The sequence below is a fragment of the Merops nubicus genome, unplaced genomic scaffold (genome assembly GCF_000691845.1).
Source record: "Merops nubicus isolate BGI_N331 unplaced genomic scaffold, ASM69184v1 scaffold13178, whole genome shotgun sequence".
Lineage (NCBI taxonomy): Eukaryota > Metazoa > Chordata > Aves > Coraciiformes > Meropidae > Merops > Merops nubicus.
In genome coordinates this window covers 42,625-63,243 of record NW_008626404.1, presented here as the reverse complement: position 1 = coordinate 63,243, position 20,619 = coordinate 42,625, and the positions used below count along the sequence as shown (strand labels likewise).

General features: G+C 39.4%; 1 protein-coding gene across 5 annotated transcripts in view; it reads right to left on the bottom strand.

The window, feature by feature from the left end:
• Window positions 1-677: 677 nt before the first annotated feature.
• The window catches only part of ADD1 (adducin 1 (alpha)), a 31,441-nt gene continuing 11,499 nt past the window's right edge, over window positions 678-20,619 (bottom strand). Inside the window, exons 9-15 of one of the 5 annotated variants that reach the window (XM_008945993.1) lie at window positions 19,580-19,831; window positions 16,377-16,478; window positions 14,452-14,541; window positions 13,517-13,609; window positions 7,517-7,673; window positions 5,223-5,318; window positions 4,433-4,467 (exon numbers count right to left, since the gene is read on the bottom strand). In XM_008945993.1, coding sequence (XP_008944241.1) covers window positions 4,433-4,467; window positions 5,223-5,318; window positions 7,517-7,673; window positions 13,517-13,609; window positions 14,452-14,541; window positions 16,377-16,478; window positions 19,580-19,831 — 825 coding nt within the window. Of the gene's footprint in view, window positions 1,084-4,432; window positions 4,468-5,222; window positions 5,319-7,516; window positions 7,674-13,516; window positions 13,610-14,451; window positions 14,542-16,376; window positions 16,479-19,486; window positions 19,832-20,619 lie in introns of those variants that run through there. The other 4 variants (XM_008945988.1, XM_008945991.1, XM_008945992.1 and 1 more) reach the window with 4 other exon arrangements.

The window sequence follows — 20,619 nt, the reverse complement described above, 5'->3', positions numbered from 1 at the left end:
ACTGTGTTCACTAGAGAGGGGAAACAAATAATAAAAAGAAATTGGGCTCTCTCAACGCACGACATGAGTGGAACACACCACAGTTATTTCAGTCCTAGACATCAAAGATGATTCCACGAGCCAGTTACAAAATAAAACAAAAGTGAAAAACACCTTCATTTTGTTACAGTAGCCAGAGGGGGAAGGGGAAGGAAAGGACAGCCTCAAAGCCTGGCCAAAACATCGTCCGGGATCGCAAGCTCGCACAAGTGTACACGGCAGTTCAAGAACATCCCCCTTGCAAACACCACTGCAAAAGCACCCGCTCTAAAAGTCACTATTTAAGAAGAAATTTACTTGTGACTTGGGACAGACTATTGGGACAGAACGCTTCCTGTGGTAAGCAACGCGTGGTTTATTTGTAATTGCACACGCTTTTTTATTCTCTCCTAAAGCAGTGTGGGGTTTAAATGAAACCAGTGTGTCGGTGCCTTCCGCGCGGAAGCCACTGACCTCTGGTGACGACCTGGGGCTCAGCTCCACGGCAGCTGCTGCACGTGTGGGGTCAGCACCTCTCTGGACATCGGCTTCCGGGCATACCCTTAAACGATGGAGCCGTGGCTGGAGGGGCTGGTTGGATTACTTGTTGCATTCGTTTACATAATAAGACAAAACACTCGGTATGATCTGGCACATTCTAGTGGTTAATGGATTTTAAAATATGACAGTGTTTCTGCAGTGTGTTTGGCCTTTAGGAGTCACTCTTCTTTTTGCTCTTCTTCAGGAAGGAAGGAGTGCGAAACTTCTTTTTCTTTTTGGATGGGGACTTCCCTGGGGACTCATCGCTGCCTGCGTCGGCTGCCGTCCCCTCCTCGGCTGTCGGTGTCGCCGGCTCCTCAGCGGGCTGAGACCGGGGCTCCTTGGTTTCCACTGCAGGCGGTTCCGATTGGCTTTTGGGCACATCTGCATCACATCTCCCTTCCTCCTTCCCTAAGGGAGGGAAGCCGAGTGCTTCTGAAGGCTCATCAGGGGTGAGATCTGGGAGGGTTTGTTTGAAAGTTGCAGCGTCACTGTCATCTTTGTAAGTCTGGTCCTGCTGTGTCTCTAGTGGACGGAGAGACAAGAACACAGTCAGTTTATGTCAGTGTCCCTAGGACCACGGAAGCAAAGCAGGTTGATGGTGAGCACTCTATAAAAAAGCCTAAAACATTTACTCTGCTTCAAAGCCTTTGTAACAGGTTTGCTCTCCTTCAGCTCTGAACACAGAGATAGAAATACGATACTCAAAAGTTTTGTGTTTAAGCTTCTTATCACAGAACAGATAAAGCTGAATTCCATCATGGGGGTGTAAACCAGCAAGAACCTAACTGTTCAGATTTCTCTCATGTTTTATGTATAACATTTGCAAGCAACGTGAGATTTTAGTACAGCAAGCTAGAATAAACAATTTTTATTGGCACTGAAGACAGCATCATGAAATTCCATATCTTGGCTTTCTCTTGGTGGTGTGCAGTGACCTAATACATGCAGATCCATTAATTTCTGAAGTGCTGGCTTGCCAATTTGTAATCACAATTCTTGGATTTTCATAATCATCTTCCATGATAACTAACAGATGTTGTTTCAGCATATGACTTCCTATTACAAAGGCTTTAATTCTTTTGCAACATATGAGTACATATTATGGAATCCTATAAGTAAAATCCATGTAGTTTATCAAATTAAATGAGCTCAGCAGGTTATGCAACACAGCCTTCTTTTTTTTCATGTGATATTTAACAGCAAAATTCACTTCCAAACATCAAAAAATCTAGTGATAACTCTCTGTCCAAAGGTGAATGTCACCACTACTCCTTAACTGTAACACCCTCCTGATTTCCCACTGAGCTTTGGAGATGTTCTGTTCAAAGCTCCTCTCTTCTTTGTCCATGCCCAGTTGACAACGAGCACGTTTTAAAGTTCCCTGCTATGTCCATCACCACACTGTAGCCGAGAAGCATCTCGTTTGCTGTGTCAAACATCCCCATTGATATTACATAAGGAGAGATTTAGAACAAAATCCAGGCCACGATCATTTTATGGCAAAAAAGAATGGCAACTATTTTTTACCCTTTTAAAATCTTGTTCATTTTAATTTAACAAGACAGAAGGCTTTCACAAGAGTTGACAGAAAATACTTAATACTTTCCCATTTCTCTATGGAAATGACAAACACTGTTCCTTGTACTTCTGCCAGATGGGATTAACAATCCTCTAATATATTTCAGAGGACTCCATTCTGCGAGTACTTGCTAGAAAACCAACAGCTTCTAATGGGTTAAGTAAACACAACACACTAGTGCCAAACACTCAGAATGCACAAGTTAGCAGTTGAAAATTACCAAGCAGGCAGGTTTAAAAGGGAGGCAGAAAGAGAAAGCAAGGGTTGTCCATTACAAGCTGCCTCCTAAAGCTCCACTTCAACCTGTACGTGTGCATGACAGGCCTATGTGTAAGAAGAACCAGCCACAACCCTTCAGTACCACAACACTCTTGCATTTCATTTTACTTTTCAGGAACTAACTCAAAGCATCACTGAGCTCTTCCCCCCATTATCCAGTGATGGGACGGGTGGGAATGGGTCAAAGCTGCACCAGGGGAGCCTCAAACTGGACATTAGGAAGCATTTATCTCCCAAGTGGGTGGTCAAACACTGGAATGGGCTTCCCAGAGAGCTGGCCGGTGTCCCAAGGCTGTCAGTGTTTAAGAGGCCCTTGGACAATGCCCTTAATAACAGAGTGTAATTTTCAGTCAACCCTGAACTTGTCAGGCAGTTGGACTAGGTGGTCACTGTAGGTCCCTTCCAAATGAAATAGTCTCTTCTATTCATAAGCTGGCCTGATTTTTAGAAGAGGTGTCATATTAGATTGTCAGTTTTATTTTATCTTGCTTTTAATCTTAATTTAAAAATATTTGAATAAAATTTAAAAGGGATTAGAAAATCTTGGAAGACTATGACACTACAGACATTCAAACAGCACTTGCCAGTTGGCCCAAGCATTAGATGAAGTTTAACTCATTCATCCAGGACTGCTATCCTTCCTAGTCTGTTAAATTATCATCGTCTTTAGTAAATGGATTAACATTATGCTGTAATTAAACAAACATCTGTTTAGCTAGCTCCCTAAGGGCAACATTTTACCAGAATTAGGGAGATTTACAAGTTCCACATTCAATAAAGTAAGCACAACATATGTAAACACCTTGCTATTCTACTTGAGAGATTTCAGTGGCATAGCCAGGGAAGTTTAGAAATGCACCTGCTGCCAAGCCAAGGGGCAGCCTCAGAGCACAGCAGTACCTCACAGCCACGCTCCCCCTTCCCACACCCTGGAACAAGGAGTCTGAGCAGTAACACCAACACTGGTCTGTGCTTACAATCCAGAGTTATGAAAGTAATGATGAGACTTTTTTTGGCACAAACACGTGAACCAACATACAAGCTGGGCTATAACTGGGTTAACACAAAACACTTCTCTCTCTTCAGCTACCCTTAAATAGAAATAACATGGAAAAAAAAAAGTTGAGCTGTACACAGAAAATACTGTCATCCAACTTCCACCAGCCCAAGTCATCATGGAGTGAACTTCCCATTGCTCTCTAAAATAAGCTTTGTATGTTTGTCCTGGAAAATGTACACAACTAGAAGAGTTTGTGGAACATAATTCTCAGTTTAAAAGAATTTTCAAGTTTTAGGATTTTATTAACAACACCCACAGGTGTCTACAACGTAATGTGACTTTCATACCTACAACAGACACAGACTTCCAGACGTAACGGGACATAAATGGAGGGAGCCACACACCCTTACTCGTCTAAAGTATAATCTGATGTAGCCCTGCAGATCCAGCTGAAACAGCTGTGGAAGTTCCTGCCACCAAGTACCTATTGTTATTCCTTGGCTGGAATTTGCATTTCCCTACAGCTGACACATATAACATAAAAGTAGTTCCAAATCCACTCCCATGCAGAAGTCTGCTGGTTAAGTTTACATCAATGTCAGTGGTAAGACTTTTGCACCAGAACAGATTTGGAACTTTCTTCCATCTCATGACCAGGTCCAAGTAGTGTGGGCAGCAGCAAACAGTTGGGGCAGGAACTCCCAGGCCTGTTTCAGCTCTATCTGAAAGACAACTTCAGATTATTCCTTTTTTACCTGAGGAATCGGACACACAGATATGGAAACACATAATGTCATTTTCACAGCCTCTTCCGAAGGGAGGGAGTGCATTTTAACACAAGATCTGCAACTAACTAGAATTTAATGAAATCAAGAACTAAAGAAATTAGCATCTGAACTGAAAAAGCCTGTTTCAAAAAAAAAAAAGGCAAATAAAAAAAAACCACTTTAGTAAACAAAGAAGCAAGAGTGAAGCAAAGCACATAAGCAGGTCAGAGTGTGGAATGATACTTACTATGGTAACAGGTACTCTTTAGCATATCCATCTCCTGTTTGTAACGCAGCCACAAGAAGAAAAAAGCACAAGTAGAGAATCTATGCATTCATCACAGCCATTGGGTTACATCAGAAGAATGGTTGCAACCATTCTTATAGAAAATGGAATGAGGTGAAGTAGTGAATGGAAGACTAACAGACAAGTGATATATCCAATGTACAAGGTAAAGGAAACGAGACAAAAATTAGATTACACCTGTTCAAGACTGTGATTTTATCCATTTTTGAGGAAACTGTAGACTTTATCAGCCCTGCTCTCATTTTAACTAAAAATTACTATAAAAGTAATGATAAAAATAATGATAGTTAGGTTCAAATTGAGTTGGAAAAAATATTTACTGAGGTGTAATCCAAGTACAATAATGTTTAAGAAATGTGCAATCAGTGAAGGAGATTTACCAAAGCAGCTAAATCTGTGTCTGGTTCACCATCAGACACTTTCATTCCATAAGGACAGTTCTTTCTCACAGAAAATGTACAGAGGGATAAATCAATTGTGAAACACCAAGCGATGACAAGGCAATTCTGGAGAGATGAAAATTTGTCTTCATATTAATGCACACTTCTTTATTATTGTAAATATAACTCCTCTTACACTCATAGTTCTGTGTAGTGTATTCTAGGTAGTAAAAAAATAAAATACATGAAACAGTTTACCTTTGCTAGATACTATTCACGTATTTTCATGCGTCAGTCCCTAGCGATGCAGTTACTGGCCTCCCCCAGCCCCCACCCCAGAAGCACATACCTTCCTCTATTTTACTGGGCGTGCTGGGAGGCGTGCGAGCTGAGGTGTGATCAGGGGGACTTCTCTCTTTCTGTTGCCTGCCATCTTCTGAGGGTTCTGTACGTGTAGACAAAGAAATTTAAAAGGCAGACAAAATCTTACAGCATGTAAGGAAACAAAAGTGTCCTTTTGCTCCATGCACACAAAATAGCAATATGTATTTCTGAATCCAAGTTCTCCCAGGATATTAAATAATACTAAAGCAAGCGAAAGAAAATTAAGCGATAGTTCGATATTACCGAAACTGTTCAAGTCACAGTTGTACTTTGTGGTCATTTTTTTTTTGGTGGGTTTGTTTGGGGTTTTGGTTGGTTGGATTTTTTTATAAGATGGCATGAATAATGTAATTGTTTATGAATTGTTTTATCACGCTGTTCCAAACAAAGCTTGTGAGGAAAAGCCACGGGGAAGATATGAACAAAGACAGGGGGAGGAATAACACTCTCAGACCTACACAAGATAACGCTCTTTTGCTTGATTTGTATTGCTGAAATTGAGTAAACAAAATTGCATCCCAAAACAAACGAAGCCTGCACAGATAATTAGAGAAACACACAGTAATTAAATTATTCAAAACAGATTTCACAGTGGTTTGTGTATTAGTAAGGAGGGTCCCACTTGCTTCCAGGTTTAAACAGCCCTAGATGCGAAGGAAAACCTGAGTGGAGTACATCATGTATGGGGACCACCACTGAAACACCTTTCCGTACGGCTGGCTATGCCACCAGCAGTGTAGTCAGTCCCAGCCAGTGAGCCAAACCCCCACAGGCAGCAGGTGAGGAGCCTGCTCCCCAGACTGCAAGCACAGCTGTGCCCTGCCAGGAATACCTGAGGCCTCAGCCGAAAGGTTGGGGTTGGACCTTAATGCTTTGACCACTGCAGTATGAAACTCCTTATGGGAGACTTCTGCCCGTCTGGCTCTTCTCAGTTAAGATGTGTGACGACTTGCTGCGTGGTCTGACAAGAAACCCATGCAGCAGGAAACTAAGTGTTATCTAAAGATTTAGACAGTGATGATAGGTCACAATCTCCTAAAGTCTTTGTATCTGTTCCTCAAAAGGTCTTTTTATCTGCTTTTTAAATCCAGACACTTTTTATCTGGCATTTTGCTCACTGCTGGTCTGATTCCTAGGCAATAGACTCTGTTCCCCAGCTGGTGTCTATCTTGGTAACACAGTCTCTCCATATGTTGATACCTTATCTAAGAAGGATGTAGCAATGTTACCAAGGGCATAAGCACATGTAGTTATACAGGTGTAACAGCAGAGCACCCCACCCCACTGAAGTGCTGGGGTTAAACTCCCAGCCCTGAATGAGGGTTGGCATATGGATGATGTCCACAACCAGGCAAGAAAGACCCTCCTGATTGGTTTTCACCCAGGGTCTGGCCAGCCTCGGGTAGGAGCTGTTTAGGAGATCACCCCCAGGTGCCCCCACCTTCCACATTAACTTGGAGGCGGGGCAAGAAGCCACCTCTGTAGGAGCTGACTCTGCTTGCAGCAGGGCTGGGAGGCCTGCCTACTCAGGGCTTGAGCTGTGGGGGATTCTGGCTATCAGCAGAGCTCCCTGACTCTTCATGGCAAATGGAGTTCCCAGGATGGCAAGGCCTGAGCATGAAGCTGTCTGAGTCCCTGCCATATAGCTGGACTCATGGCCTGGCAGCTGCTCCCATCTCCCATGGCTTGGCTTCTTGGCTGGCTCACTCCCTTCTTCATGTCCACTGTGGTGGGTGAGTGCATTGACTTGTTCCTCCCTCTGGCTGTCTGGCACTTTGGATCTCTGGGGTGTGTGGTGGTAGTGGAGGGAGGAGTTTGGCTGCTGGTCTGCCTGTTAATGATATCATTCTATGCTGAGGAAGCAGTCAGCAGAAGACCCCACACAGTCTGGGACCTGAATAACCAAACACGTGCAATCTACAATGGCTCCTGCATCATCTTATGAAAAAGCAGAAGCAGGGAGCACACACTGCAAAAGTCGTAGCACCAACTGGCCATACTCAACACCCCAGTTCGTCTACTAGGAAAGTTTTTTTAGTAAGATCTATGCATTTCAGAGAATATTCCATTAACACTTAGCTCACACATTCCATCTCCAATATGCTTTCTAAATTTCTAATTCACATTGAAAAAAATTAAACACACAAAAGCTGAATAATTTACCCATAGTTTTTGCAGGTAACCCACCTTCTGGCTTGTAATGAACTCACTGTTATTATTACAGTCTACTGCAGAAAAAGCACACACAGAGCAACCAACCTTCTGGGCCCTTCTGCTTCCTTTCTACTTCTTTGCGATATTCTTCCAGCTCTCGGTCGGTGAGTTTATTGAAGGGATTTGGTCCTGTTGTGCTCACAATGACTTTTGGTTGATACTCTTTCTCAATTATTGCCTTGGATGCAGTCACCAGTTCTCCCTGACAAAAGAAAAATTACGATACATCTGCAATCGAGCAGTAACTTACAGAACCCTGAGAAGTACAGAAGCTACGAAGCAACCAAAACCAAGATAATCTGAAAAATGCTACATTTATTTTCTTTTAGGTTAAAAAAAAAGGCCTATTGTAGATTAAAAAAAAAAAGTTTAATTGACAGCAGGTTAATATAAAGGAGAAAATAGGTTTCATTAATTACTCTCACAGACACATCAGTGTTTCCACCAGGGAATATCCACCATGAAGCAGCACATGGAAGAGCAGCCAAACATTTATCATAGAATCATTTCACCTCAATTGTATCTGAAGCCACAGAAGCATTGTTTCTTTCTCCCCACAAAAGAAACAGGAAAGTAGGCCCAACTGTATGGCAATTCAGGCACATAACACCTGAAGAGATTCACAGGACTCATCTCACTGGTAATTTTGCCTGTGGTTTGAGGATTTTGTTTCTTTTGTTTTTAATAAAGGAAAAGCCTCTTTTAGTAGCTAGTACATAACATCTAACAGATGTTATAGTGAAAAACCATCCTGCATGTGTTCTGTGAACACCAGACTAACAGTTTATTACAAGCAATTTTCAAGTAATTAAGGTTAATTGTAGTCTTATACAAGTTAGCATATTTACATGTATAACATTTGTCATACAAGCCAGATAAGAAATTAGACGCATAAAAATTAAACACTTGCAATTCTAAGTACAGTAAGTTCCAATGGACAAAAGCAGCTGCATCAAAGATTCTCTCATACTGAGCTTTTTCGTTTTTCTCCACTGACCATAAAGCCTGAAGCCATTGCCTTCTCCTGGTCTCAGACATGGAAGATGCTTGCCTGGAGAGCTGTGCTATCTTTCAAATGACTTGTTTAAGCATTTCTTTCTTTCATTGGACACACAGAACTCCTGTGACACCAGTTTGGAAATGACCATGTGTGGCCTGTGCCTCGTGTCACTGTGATAGTGTGAATCGTCTTCGTTGTTGAAAAGAGGCATTCTGAATTCCACTAACAAATAAGCATGAGTTATTGATTGGCAAAAGTCCTCTTCATATTCAAATGTTACTTGTACCAGTATTTAAAAGAAAACATTCTAAAAATAAATAGCACACAAAAAGACAATCATTCTATCCCATGTCCATATTTGATGGATATGCACGAGATCTTCACTGTAAAACTGAAGATAAAATTAGACAGAGTACTCTTTTGAATGCCAAGAGCTGCTTTGGACAACCTGTCAGCACCAAAAAGGTGACAGCAAGTATATCCAGATGGAAAGAGAACAAGAGCAGTTTGATATTTCTGAAAGCCTCGTAAGAGACCTCCAGAAAGCTGGTCTAGAGCAATCCAGGCAGGTAAGACCAGCTGGCTGCTGGAATCTGTACTGCTCTCCAGGAAGCAAACACCAGCCAGAAGTACTAAAGAAGAAACAGGTCTCGACACTCTAAGATCCTGAAAGGAACTGCAGGAGAGAAACGTCTCTAAATCATTCTAGATTGCCTGTTTCTCCATAAAATAAGAGGAACTCTCAGATGCAGAATATCACTAGAATGTCAAAAGCTTTTTCTCAACTGTTTCCATTAAGCTCCAGCTTCCTTAATGCCAGAAACTCTACAGCTTGATAGCTGTGGCTTTTCTCACAGGATAATGTATTTAGAAAGTCACAAAAACATCAAACCTTTGTACAAATAAGTGTTTTGTAGAAAATGTAAAATGCACCCAAAACTACAGGTACAGGCTTTTAATGACAGCAGAAAATTCACGCCCATGACAATTTTATATTTTCCTATCTCTACCTACCCTTCAAACTAAATACGTAGGTTTTTACTGAAACTCAGCAGTAAGTAGCAGAGGCACTGATCTCAGGCAGAGTTTCTAGAGTTTTCTATGATTACAAAAGTCAACAGAGGAACGAGACACACAGAGCACACTGGTAGCCCTGGAACATTTAAGAATCTTTGAATCTTGTCTGCAAGTTAAATCCAAAATGACAGGGTAGAAGAACTTTCACATGAAATGAAGTTTTACTGAATACCTGTTGATGTGACAATGACAGGCAGGCAGACACCAGCCTGCAGCAAGAGGACTAGGGCACTGGCATTATGTGTTCTCCTCCTTAAGAAGGTACCTTTGTTAGCTACTGGTAATAAAAGCAGCACATCAAGTTTACCACATTTACTAAATTAAAACAGCACCACAAAACAAAACCAAGCGCACACAAAACCCACACCACCATCAGTACAACAGAATTTGTATTAGCTGAGTATCTTTGACCCAAGAGAAATAACACTGATGAAGATCAGAGGCAACAACACCGAGCGGATTATGCATTACGAAGAAGAGCACTTATGGGTTTTTGTGTTTGTGGATTGTAAAAGCAGAAAAATTACACAATAAACCAGAAAGGAAAATTTTTGATCTGCTAAAAGGTGTTTCCAGGCTAACACATCTAGTTTTCATCAGCATTAACAATATGGAAGCAGTTCAAAGGCCAGTAATGAAAATTATAAGGGTAGAGGGACTGATTCTAGTGCAAAATAAACTATAGCAGTACGTGAGTAAGGTCTGCAACATGACTATGCTGGGACACATACAACTCAAGGAAGCAGAGATGCATTAGTTCACAGAATAGGGCACAGAGCAGTCTTCCAAGAATTCAAATTAAAATATACAACACAAGAAAGAGTAACACCGGACAGAAGGAAAACAAGCATAGAAGGACTAAAAAAGCAGTATGGGACATATTTTAGATTGTTAAATGTCACACTAAAATAGACAAGACTGCAGAGCTATCAGCCTGTCCATGACATTTGGAGATTCCTACGAGCGTTCAGAAAAACTGAACAAGAAAATTGGTCCAGAGTGGCTGTATGAGAAAGCCTGTAGAGAGGAAATTCCCATATAAGGCTAGCACTCTGAACACAATGACACACAAAACCCCCTAATGCGCTAGAGATTTAATCTGGATTATAATGATACTAGTATTGTTTTAATGATGATTCTATTTTTTTGGCTATTTGAAATTTGATTGCACGTGTAAGCATCTGAGTATCAGCAGCATTGTCTCCACTGTAAGAAATAATGGACAGATTACATTCATGAACAGAATATATTTTCACTCCTGAGAGTTTTCTAGGGCTACACTCTCCCGTAAAGATCCAGTACAGGGAAAGTAATTTTTAGCTAATGATAAACGATACACCTTCATATTAAACTTGGACCTCACATATCCTACAAGGAAATTTTAGATTATCAAGTAATTTTGCAACCTCTCCACCAAATCTTGCTTTCAGAGAAAAATTCAGAACTGCTATAAGGTAATTATCATTTAACAGGCAAGCACTTCACCTTGTTTTCAGGGATAGATAGGACCAAAACTGGCACTTTATATATGCCAGTTTTTCTCTCCATCAGATGGATTCATAATAGTTGTCTACAGTTAATCTTAACACAATCTGGCATTAATGCAGTGCCTTTATCCATAAAACCAAGACTTCTAAAGTACTGTTCATGTAGAAGTTGCCATTAAAACACAGTGCCACCTCTGGGGCAGAACCAAAAGGCTCTTCATGAAGAACTAAGCCACAGGATTTCCATTCTAAAGGAAGACATGAAATGGGTGATGCTCCTTTTACTTAAAATTCTTGAAAACTGATGTGATTTTTTATTTTTATTTTTTGAAATTGGCTTGCAGAATGGTCATTGGTAGGAACAGAGAACATTCCCTCTCATTCAGCCAAGACTGCAGCAGAAGCTTGCTTAACCAAGTCTGTAACACAAATACAAGATGCACAAGGAGCTTGTGTTGCAACATGGCCAGGACTTCTCAGAATATGGACAAAGCAAGTGACAAGGCAAAATGGAGTATTTACTACCGCAGCCATAGGCACAGAAGACTCAAAGCATTACATGCATACTGTACACAAACAGGATTTTTTTTCATACAAAACAGTGCGCATTAGTACTTGATATAAATCTCAGAGTTAACTGAAAAGGTAATACTAATATAAGTGTTACTACAATCAGATGGAACTTTTTGTTTTAGCTTTTAACTTTTTGCTTTAATTGAGTGTCAAAGCATTTATCAGCTGAGAACTTGTAATTGTCTGGTACCTAAAAGTCTCTGGTGTACAGCACTCCTCAAAGTCTCATGTGATGTTGATGTGGGCATCTTAAGATTGCTTACACCTCCTTCATTCCACAATACAAGAATGACTTTTGGCATGATCTTTCTAGAAAATTTCTCTTCTTGTTGTTTGGCTCATTGAGGGGCTGGGTTTGGTTTTTTTTCCTGTTGGGTTTTTGGGGGGTTTGTTTGGTTGGGTTTGTTTGTTTGTTTTTTTCTGCCAAATAGGAAATTAAACATTCAAGTCACAATCCATATTAAGATACTCAAAGATAAAAAAGTAGGCCAGTCCTACTGTAATACACTTTGTGATCTAATTTTGGACAGTATTTCAGGAGGAACGCACATTCATGACAACACAAAAAGCAAAGCACATTTGGACAATTAAACCCTAACATTATACTACTATGCGAACAGCATATAACCAATAGAACTTTGGTTGGCTCCTTGTCATCTGCAAAAATTCATGTAAATTACTTGGCTGTTTTTACAGAAAAATTATGCCATTGTTCAAAAATAATAGTTGAAAGAAATCTTGCACATCACAGACGAAAAAGCTGCCTGTGTTGTGATAACTAATGGACGACTACCAAAAATGATTCTTCACTTCAAAGGTATTATTAATCAGAGAATAAAAAACATGCACTGCCTGGAAGAACTTGGCTTTATTTTTCTTCTTAAATCTGGAAATAGTGTTTTATTATTTTTCCTTTCCGAATACAGATAAAACAAACTATAATCTGAAAAACATCATTATCAAATTCTCAGTATGATACAACTATGTATAATACAAACTGGCCCATTACACCAGAAAGTGTTATAAAGTCTTGAGGTTTACAACAACGACATAATTCAAAATATTGTGTTTTCTGATGGGAAATTATTCTGATAATGAGATGTTAGACACGACCTAAACCACAACGTAAGAATCTGTCAGATAAAATACTAGAGCAGAAGAGACAGGGATGCTTATATACACACTGTGCTTAGGTGCACACACAGGTGTCAGATCACCTCTGAGGAACTCCTTCAAAACCTGGGAGAGAAAGACAGCAAGGACAGATTGCTCCCCATGTGAAAACTGTTCCTGTTCACTCAGCCTCAGGGGACTGCCTGGCCCAACCATATACACACCTCTTGAATTCATTCTACATCTAAAAGTAATTTAAGTAAGCACAAGCACAATTGCATGTTCAAAAGCCAATCAGTTTTAGAAGTGTGGGGCATTACGCAACAATTCTTGTAGGTAACCACAGGAAGTTTTAAGGAAGCAAGACATCTAGCAACACAGGATCAGAAGCTGACAGTGTTTGTCAGCATGACACACTCTGAACATGTGGATATCTTTGGAATTACACTGATGTAATCAGGCTGAGATTAACTCAAAATGGATCTCAAATTAGAGTAATTCAACACTAACAGCATGCGCATGGAAATCCTCTATACACGGAAGCTACTCAACACCTTCACATCAGAAGTGTTTCCTCACCAGCTCCTACAGACACAGATCAAAAACCCTTAGAAGGTACTTTAACAGGGTAAAGTAACTGCTTGCATAGTTGCATATACATAATTTGGAGATCCATCTAATTTTTATTTTCTCTTCTAGCCAAACCATTAGCTAATAGAGGGGAAAGGTCAGGGTAAGGAAGAGGTACAACGAAGGGTGAACAACAGTATTTAGAGCAGTATGACAGGGCAGTACCTTTCTAACAGACAGAGATTTAGCAGGACTAAAGGCCTGCTCTGTGAGATCGAGCCCTTCAATAGATTCCGTACAGTCTGAGAGGGGAGCATCCTGCAACAGTAAATTGAGTAAACAGAGCAAACCAAGCCCAGGCTTTAAAACATCAACCAAAAGCATTATGGTGCTTGCTACAAACATGCAAAGAAACAGTTAACTGGTAGGCGAAATTGCAAATGACAATGAATTGACATGCACACAATATGACACCCAATATGAATAATGCTATGGTCATGATAAGACTTGCCAAACTTTTTAAAGTGTATCAGAAAATACTTATCTGGTGCAGTTAAAGCACCCAAATATATAGAGCTTTAACGTCTCTCAGCTATACAGTACAACTGTATAGATCTAATTCTCACTTTACTTTGAGCTATGGTTGATAAAGTCTTTTGTATACCCAGATATACTACTTTAAAATTTTATTGATGTACAATAGCTTTTTTTGCCAAACTGCTCCTCAAATAAAACATTATGAAGCATGACAACATATATTTAACACACAACGCTACTGCCCCATAGTGAGCCTGCTGTGCCCAGTATTAATACTTCAAGATACATAAACTTGGAAAGCAAACAAAAACTTGTCACAAAGCCCAATTACTTTTAAACAAGAATCTAACCCATATAAATAAGCTTTCTAAGTTTCATGCATTACATTCAGCAAAAAACAAGAAGCATCCTCCACAGACATGCTTGGGTTACATGGCTGAAGCCTCTTAAATTTCTGACCCTAAGCACTCTCGCAAAGACAACAGTGTTACCTCTAAGACTTACCTTATAAACAGTTACTCTCTGCCAATTAAAGAATAATTTTATAGTGATATATTAGGTGAAGGCATAGGATATTGTAAATTAACTTTAAGCTAACAGTTTCAGGCATTTTATACTCTCACCTGTACAAGACTCCTGTCCACAACTACCCCAGAAAGAACCTGTGACTGAGGGCCCGCAGTTTTAATATCTTGTAAGTTTTGCTCTCGGATCTGTAAAGGGAAGCAGCAGAATAGAGTCAGCATGAACAACAGAGAGAAGTTAACCACATCAGCATATCTGAAAAAGGGGCACGTGAACCTGCCAACAGGCTGCAACTTGTGTCAAGTGCTACGGCCCTACCCATCAGGAAAAGCTGTGCTTACAAATACCACTTGAAGATACACACTCAAGTTCCTAGTTGATTCTTCACATCTCTCAGAATTTAGTCTTTAAGTACAACAGCAGCTACTGTCCTTTGCTTTTCAGTACGGGCTTGTGGTAACACTGTACAAACCAGGTAACAGACAACTCCAGTTTGTAAAGAAAAGTATTGTACCTGACCACTCATTTACATATTTGTCACCAGGCACTAATCACTGATATTGGACCACAAGATCATCTTCCTACAGAACTTACTGTAAAACACTGGACAACATTCAATTTTTGCATCTAGTCAGGACCACATTCTCATAAGGGAATATAAATACTTTTCTATGCATAAACTGACACTGAGTTCTTAAACACATCCCTTTTGTTGCATTCTAAACACCTCCCTGTTCTTCCCCTACAGAAGACAGGAGCTGTACCCATCGGGTTAAAACTGGATCTTTAAATCTAGGTATCATCTATTTAAATTAGATATCCTACAGTGGTAACGCATTTATAATAAATCAAAATTTATATCTAAAATACTCTGGTTCTTTTTCCAAAATTAATGAAGAAAGGCATGCATCTAGAATTACCTCAGCTTTGCATCTAGAATTACCTCAGCTTTACACCTTGAAAGGATATTCATGCATGTATTTTTATATAACTTGAAAGTATACAACCATAAGTCTTACAAATACCCAGTGTTTCAGAAAGTATGATAATCCTGCCTCACTTGTACTTGCTTCTAGTTTACTACACTTTTTGTCATCAGGAAAGTAAGAAATTTGAAGTTTTACTTCTCTCCTCCTATTTGCTTCATTCAGGTTTTAATAAAACAATGTGTTTCAAACACCAAGAAACTGCTTGGAAGTTTCACCAAACTTCTAATTTCAAGTCATTATTTTACAGGGCTAAGGCAGGAAAAGCAAAAGCTCTGTCTACCTTACATAAATTGTTGTAGAACAAAGCAGTATTCCTGACAGCACCCCTGCACACTGACTTCCCTGTGACACAATGCTAACTCCTGTATTCCATACAGCCATCAGAAGCAGCAAAACAATCCAGAACAAGTATTAAAAAAAACACCACTGCATATTTTATACTTTAAAAGAAGTAAAGTGGAAAAAAAAACCCAACAAACCAAACAACAATGCATTCAATGCTTTCCTGTTGGTAGATCAGTGACAAAAAGGTATGAAACTTTCCAAGAGTGGAAAATTAACTGCTAGGTCATTTCAAAAACACGTGGCTCCCAAAGACCCAAAAGTTTCTGCAGCAACCACAGCACATTGTAATATAATAAAGCATAATACAGAGAGAGATACACAGACTCCTTTGTCTAAGGCACAATTTCAACTGGTGAGACCAAAACAGGAACACGTGTCACTAAGGTAAAACTATGATCTTGGTGTACAGAATTACTACCGTAAACTCAGTGGGGATGATTTCAGAGGTATTCAGCAACTGATCTGGCAGTAACAAAACATAAATGAAAGTCTTCATATAGTGGACAGTGATACCATCTTATCCCAAGCTAAGTTTACAATGTTTAGAAAATGTTCCAGTATCTAGTTATAAAGGGGCAAAACAACACCAGAGCTATGTTATTGAACCCCAAAATTTTCACTAAAGTTAGTTCATTACAAGTACACAACTTAATTGATCCAAAACCAGTTATTTTACTGCTATTACAAACCTTGTTCCTCATTTCTTGGACCTCCTTTGGATTGGTGTTCAATGGAACAAACAGGTTAGGGACAGCAGAGGTGGCAGTTCTATGTCCATCCTCTTTAGTCCACTGTAATACCAAGAACAGTTGAAAAGTCAGAATTGCTGTAATGGTTATTGACACTCAGAGCAGCAAATTCACAGAACAGTTGATCATGCATTATACATAGCAGAGAACTGAACCAATGATTGTATCCTCCTAGTCATTCCTACCAATATTGCCTCCTTCTTCAGTCATGTAAAACTGCACCTCAACACATTTCTAATTTTCAGAATCATTCTACTAAGTCAAGCTAGTAAAAACGAAAACTAGAGAGCCAGTTAGCTTGCAAATAACTTCCACCTAAGATGACGCAATTACTACAGCTAGGTGAGATTCAGACCTTACAGAGACTGAAAGGTCTTCAAGCTGGTTTTCTGCACACTTGACCACACTGACCACTGCAGTGTCCCATGTTTCGAAACGCCGCCTACTTCTCACTTTATGAAGAGACAGTAATACAGGAGTAGGGAAACTCCAATATAATTATTTCTAAGGATGCTTTTATCAGGAATTTCACAATGAGTTCCTAGTTGTTTAAAAAGGATGCAATTCCTCACCCAAACAGAAGTACAGCAAGATCTAAGACATGAGCTCTAAAACCCCATTACTGCCACTGTAATCTTCTGCATTGGTGTTTTTACAAAATAGCACAAGAGAGACAGAGAGATCATTGATTCAATCCTCTGGTACCCAACAAACATCAAAGCGAACTTAAGGCATAAGATGACAGAAGTATGAAAAGCAATGTGATGTCACTAACCAGGTTTAGTGAATGATTCTGTACTGTGAAGCAAGAGTGGGCATCACCAAAGTTTTGCATTAAAACAAGCTACTTCAGCAAAATGTTCTGTTTCCAGAATTAGTTTCTGCACAAATAAATGGCTTTATCAGCACAGCGACCTAGAGGAACAGTTTGGTGATGTCGAATATTTTATAACTCGTAGCTCAAAAGGTTACAAAAATATCCCAAACACAAACTTCAAGCGCTTTATGGGTTCTTCATAGAAGGTTGCTTTATTTGATCAGTGCATTTAGTATGGAGCTCTGTTTAATTTATGCACAGCTAACTCTTAATCTTGATGTGTTATTATACACAGTGTCCCAATTTCCAATCGTTATGGCATAGAAAATGCACCAAACAGTAAAGCAAACCTTTTTATAGAGCAAATGCTATGCGTTTTTTTCCTGAATAACTTCAAGAAACAATAAGATAGCCAGAAACTGTCAAACTTCAAAAAGCAACATAATTTTAAAATGTTTTGCAACTGTAAAGTAAAAAATGGAATGAACATGGAGCTGTGAAATACTCACTGATGATTATCTTCTCAGATAAAAACTACTCCAGCTTTTTATTAAAGATAGTTTTTAGTCAAAACATATATAAAAACAACCTCAACATAACAAGCTACTTTTTCTTTAGTGTTAATAGCAAGCATTTAAATATAAACACACAAACTTTCATACTGTATGAGATTTTCTATTGCTTCAGTATTTCATTAAACAAGAATAGTTTCTGAGCAGGAATTTTGCTTCTATCTTTCACTGATAATTTCAAATATAAGATACTACCTACTTTGTGAGCTAAGGTTGAAAAGCCAAACTGCTCCAAATCAGTGCATAGCTTTAAGCTTTCCTCCAATCAAGGCAAAGCTATAGTTGAGTTTTGTAAAATGACAGTACAAACAACATACTTATATATTAATTTCTTAAACCAAAAAGAACACCACAAAAATACCACAGAAATAGAGATCCTCTGTTTTTTCAGGACTTTCTACATGGTAACACTATATATATTTTAGTACATGCATTGCCTGAGTAATCATTCCATAAAGGTATTCAGAATTAGAGAACTCTGAGTGTATTCTGAGGCGGAACAGTTTTTTGCAGGGGTAAATAAGAATGAAGAGGTGTTCCAGAACAAAACAATGTGGGCTGGGTTTTTTTTTTTTCCTCTCCTTTTCAAGAGTACTATTTTTTTTTGACTCACCTGTAACCACACCACTACCATACACAGTACCACTACAGAAGTGCTACTGAACACCTTTCAGCTTGAAGTCAACCATTGCAAGAGATTGTATCAAGCAAATCCCTGCCTACAGTTTAGATGCTCTGTATATACTCAAGAAAATATTGAAACTACAGTTACACACCAACAGCTATTGATGTCCATTTGAAAGCATTTGATACTTTTGCTTTTCAATTAACATATCTTTCAGTGCAAAATTTAACCGTAAGCAGCATTGATAAACAAAAAAAAAGCAGCACTGGTTGCAGAGTCTGTCGATTAGTGCCTGCTGATGGCCTGAGCTGCACTTTAGTCATGCCGCACCCAGCTGATACTTCAGGAAAGACTTTCCATTTATGGCCATCTACTTACATGCAACACTACATGCAGAAGGCAGCTGGTTGTGAACACTCAGAGGCTTTGGGGTAGACAAGAGAAGTAAACAGGACAGGAAGAGGAGCTGAGAAACTAGACAAGAAAAACTGCTTAAGGAAAAATAAAAGCCAAACCACTTAAACACGATGAAATCAATTCTACCCTCTCACACAGAGAGGGTTGCAAATGGCTTGCAAATGAAGTTGGTATATGTAACAGAGGGTAGAAATTTGATTATTTTTATATATACTTGTACAAAAGTACATTGCACAGTTAGTTTCATTTTTATTTTAACTGAAAAGCTTTCATGCAGACAGAATTAGTAGTTCCCCAACACTGTTGTCCTTAATTAAACGCAGAACCCATTCAGTCAAAATTACAATTCAATCTGTTTGGTCATTAGTTTGATAAGCCCAAAGAAAACTAAAGGCTCAAAAGCCTTAAGCAGTTTTAGGCATTAACCAGTGAAGCAATTTTTACAGCTCACATCTAATCAAAGGCAAATTAGGTAGTTAACAAAGCACATTTAGTTTTTTTACGTAAGAAAGAAGAAAAGAATGAGGAGGTTAATCTTGTTCTTCCCAAAGCCTCTAAGTGCCAGCCACCCCAAGTTGCTCTACATCATCTAACTATGAACAGTAAGGTAGGCACAGACCAAGCAGTTGGTAATACAGCTTGGCACGCAGACACCGGACGAGAGAGACTGCAGCAAGGGTTTCACGTGATCGTGTGTAATGTTCGTCCACACCTTAGTCTTCGACTTGGGACTGCTGCCATTCTGCCCTTCTTCTGAAGCATCATCCCCTCGGCCAGAGTTCAGCCACCTTGTCTTCTCTCGCTGCTGTTTCTGAAAACTGTGTCTGAGGGGGGAGCAAGTGCCTGATTCGCCATCGCTAGTGAAGGAGTAACCTGTGACACTAGCTGGGATCTCAACGTCGCTGTACTTTTTAGATTTCTCTCTCAGAGCAGGGCATCGATATGGATAGCCGGTTCTGTAACCCTGAGGGAGCAAAGCAGTGCAATTAGTCTTTCACATCTCCAAGTTTTTCAACAGACAGCTGAACTTTGGTTTGATACCCTTAACTGCAAAAAGCGTTCTACAACATGACCTTTTCTTTACCAGCTGTTCACCAGCTATGATGGAAAAACCACCTCAAAGGTGGATGATACAGTAATAAGTCTACATTAACATCCTTTCCAAGCTAATAAACTTCTCAATCACTAATTTAAATAAGTCACCATTTGTGGTAGACCAAATTTCAAAAACTTTGTACCAAGCTTTTATGAAGAACTTATACTAGTCCTGGAGAAAGCCATTTAGGTCATTGAGAAGCTCATCAAGAACAATGCTATGCGTCTGCCTCTTCTCACATTCAAAAAATTACCACTGGTGTAATAATGTGTTTGACAGATTAAAAACATAATTTTCTTTTTGACTGGCCTAGTTTACTAGCCAATTATTCCAGAGCGACTTTAAAAACACCACAGTATCCGTAACTGTTCAAACTGCTCTCCTCTCACTGTCTGCATTTTAAAATAGGGGAATTCATGCAGGAAAATTTTATGCCCTTATTTTCTCCTCTCCTGATCTTCTCTACCTGTGTTATTTTTGTCTCTTTCTTCCTCTGAATTGTATTTTGTTTTGCCTTCTACCCTCCCTAATACAGTAGAGTCATGTCTTCCCTTGCTTTCTTCCATATTCTGCTCAGCATTTAACATACAAAAAAGACATTTAATAGTTCTCTAAGAAGTTTCCACTAGCTAACTTTTTTCAATGTGGCTCAAAGA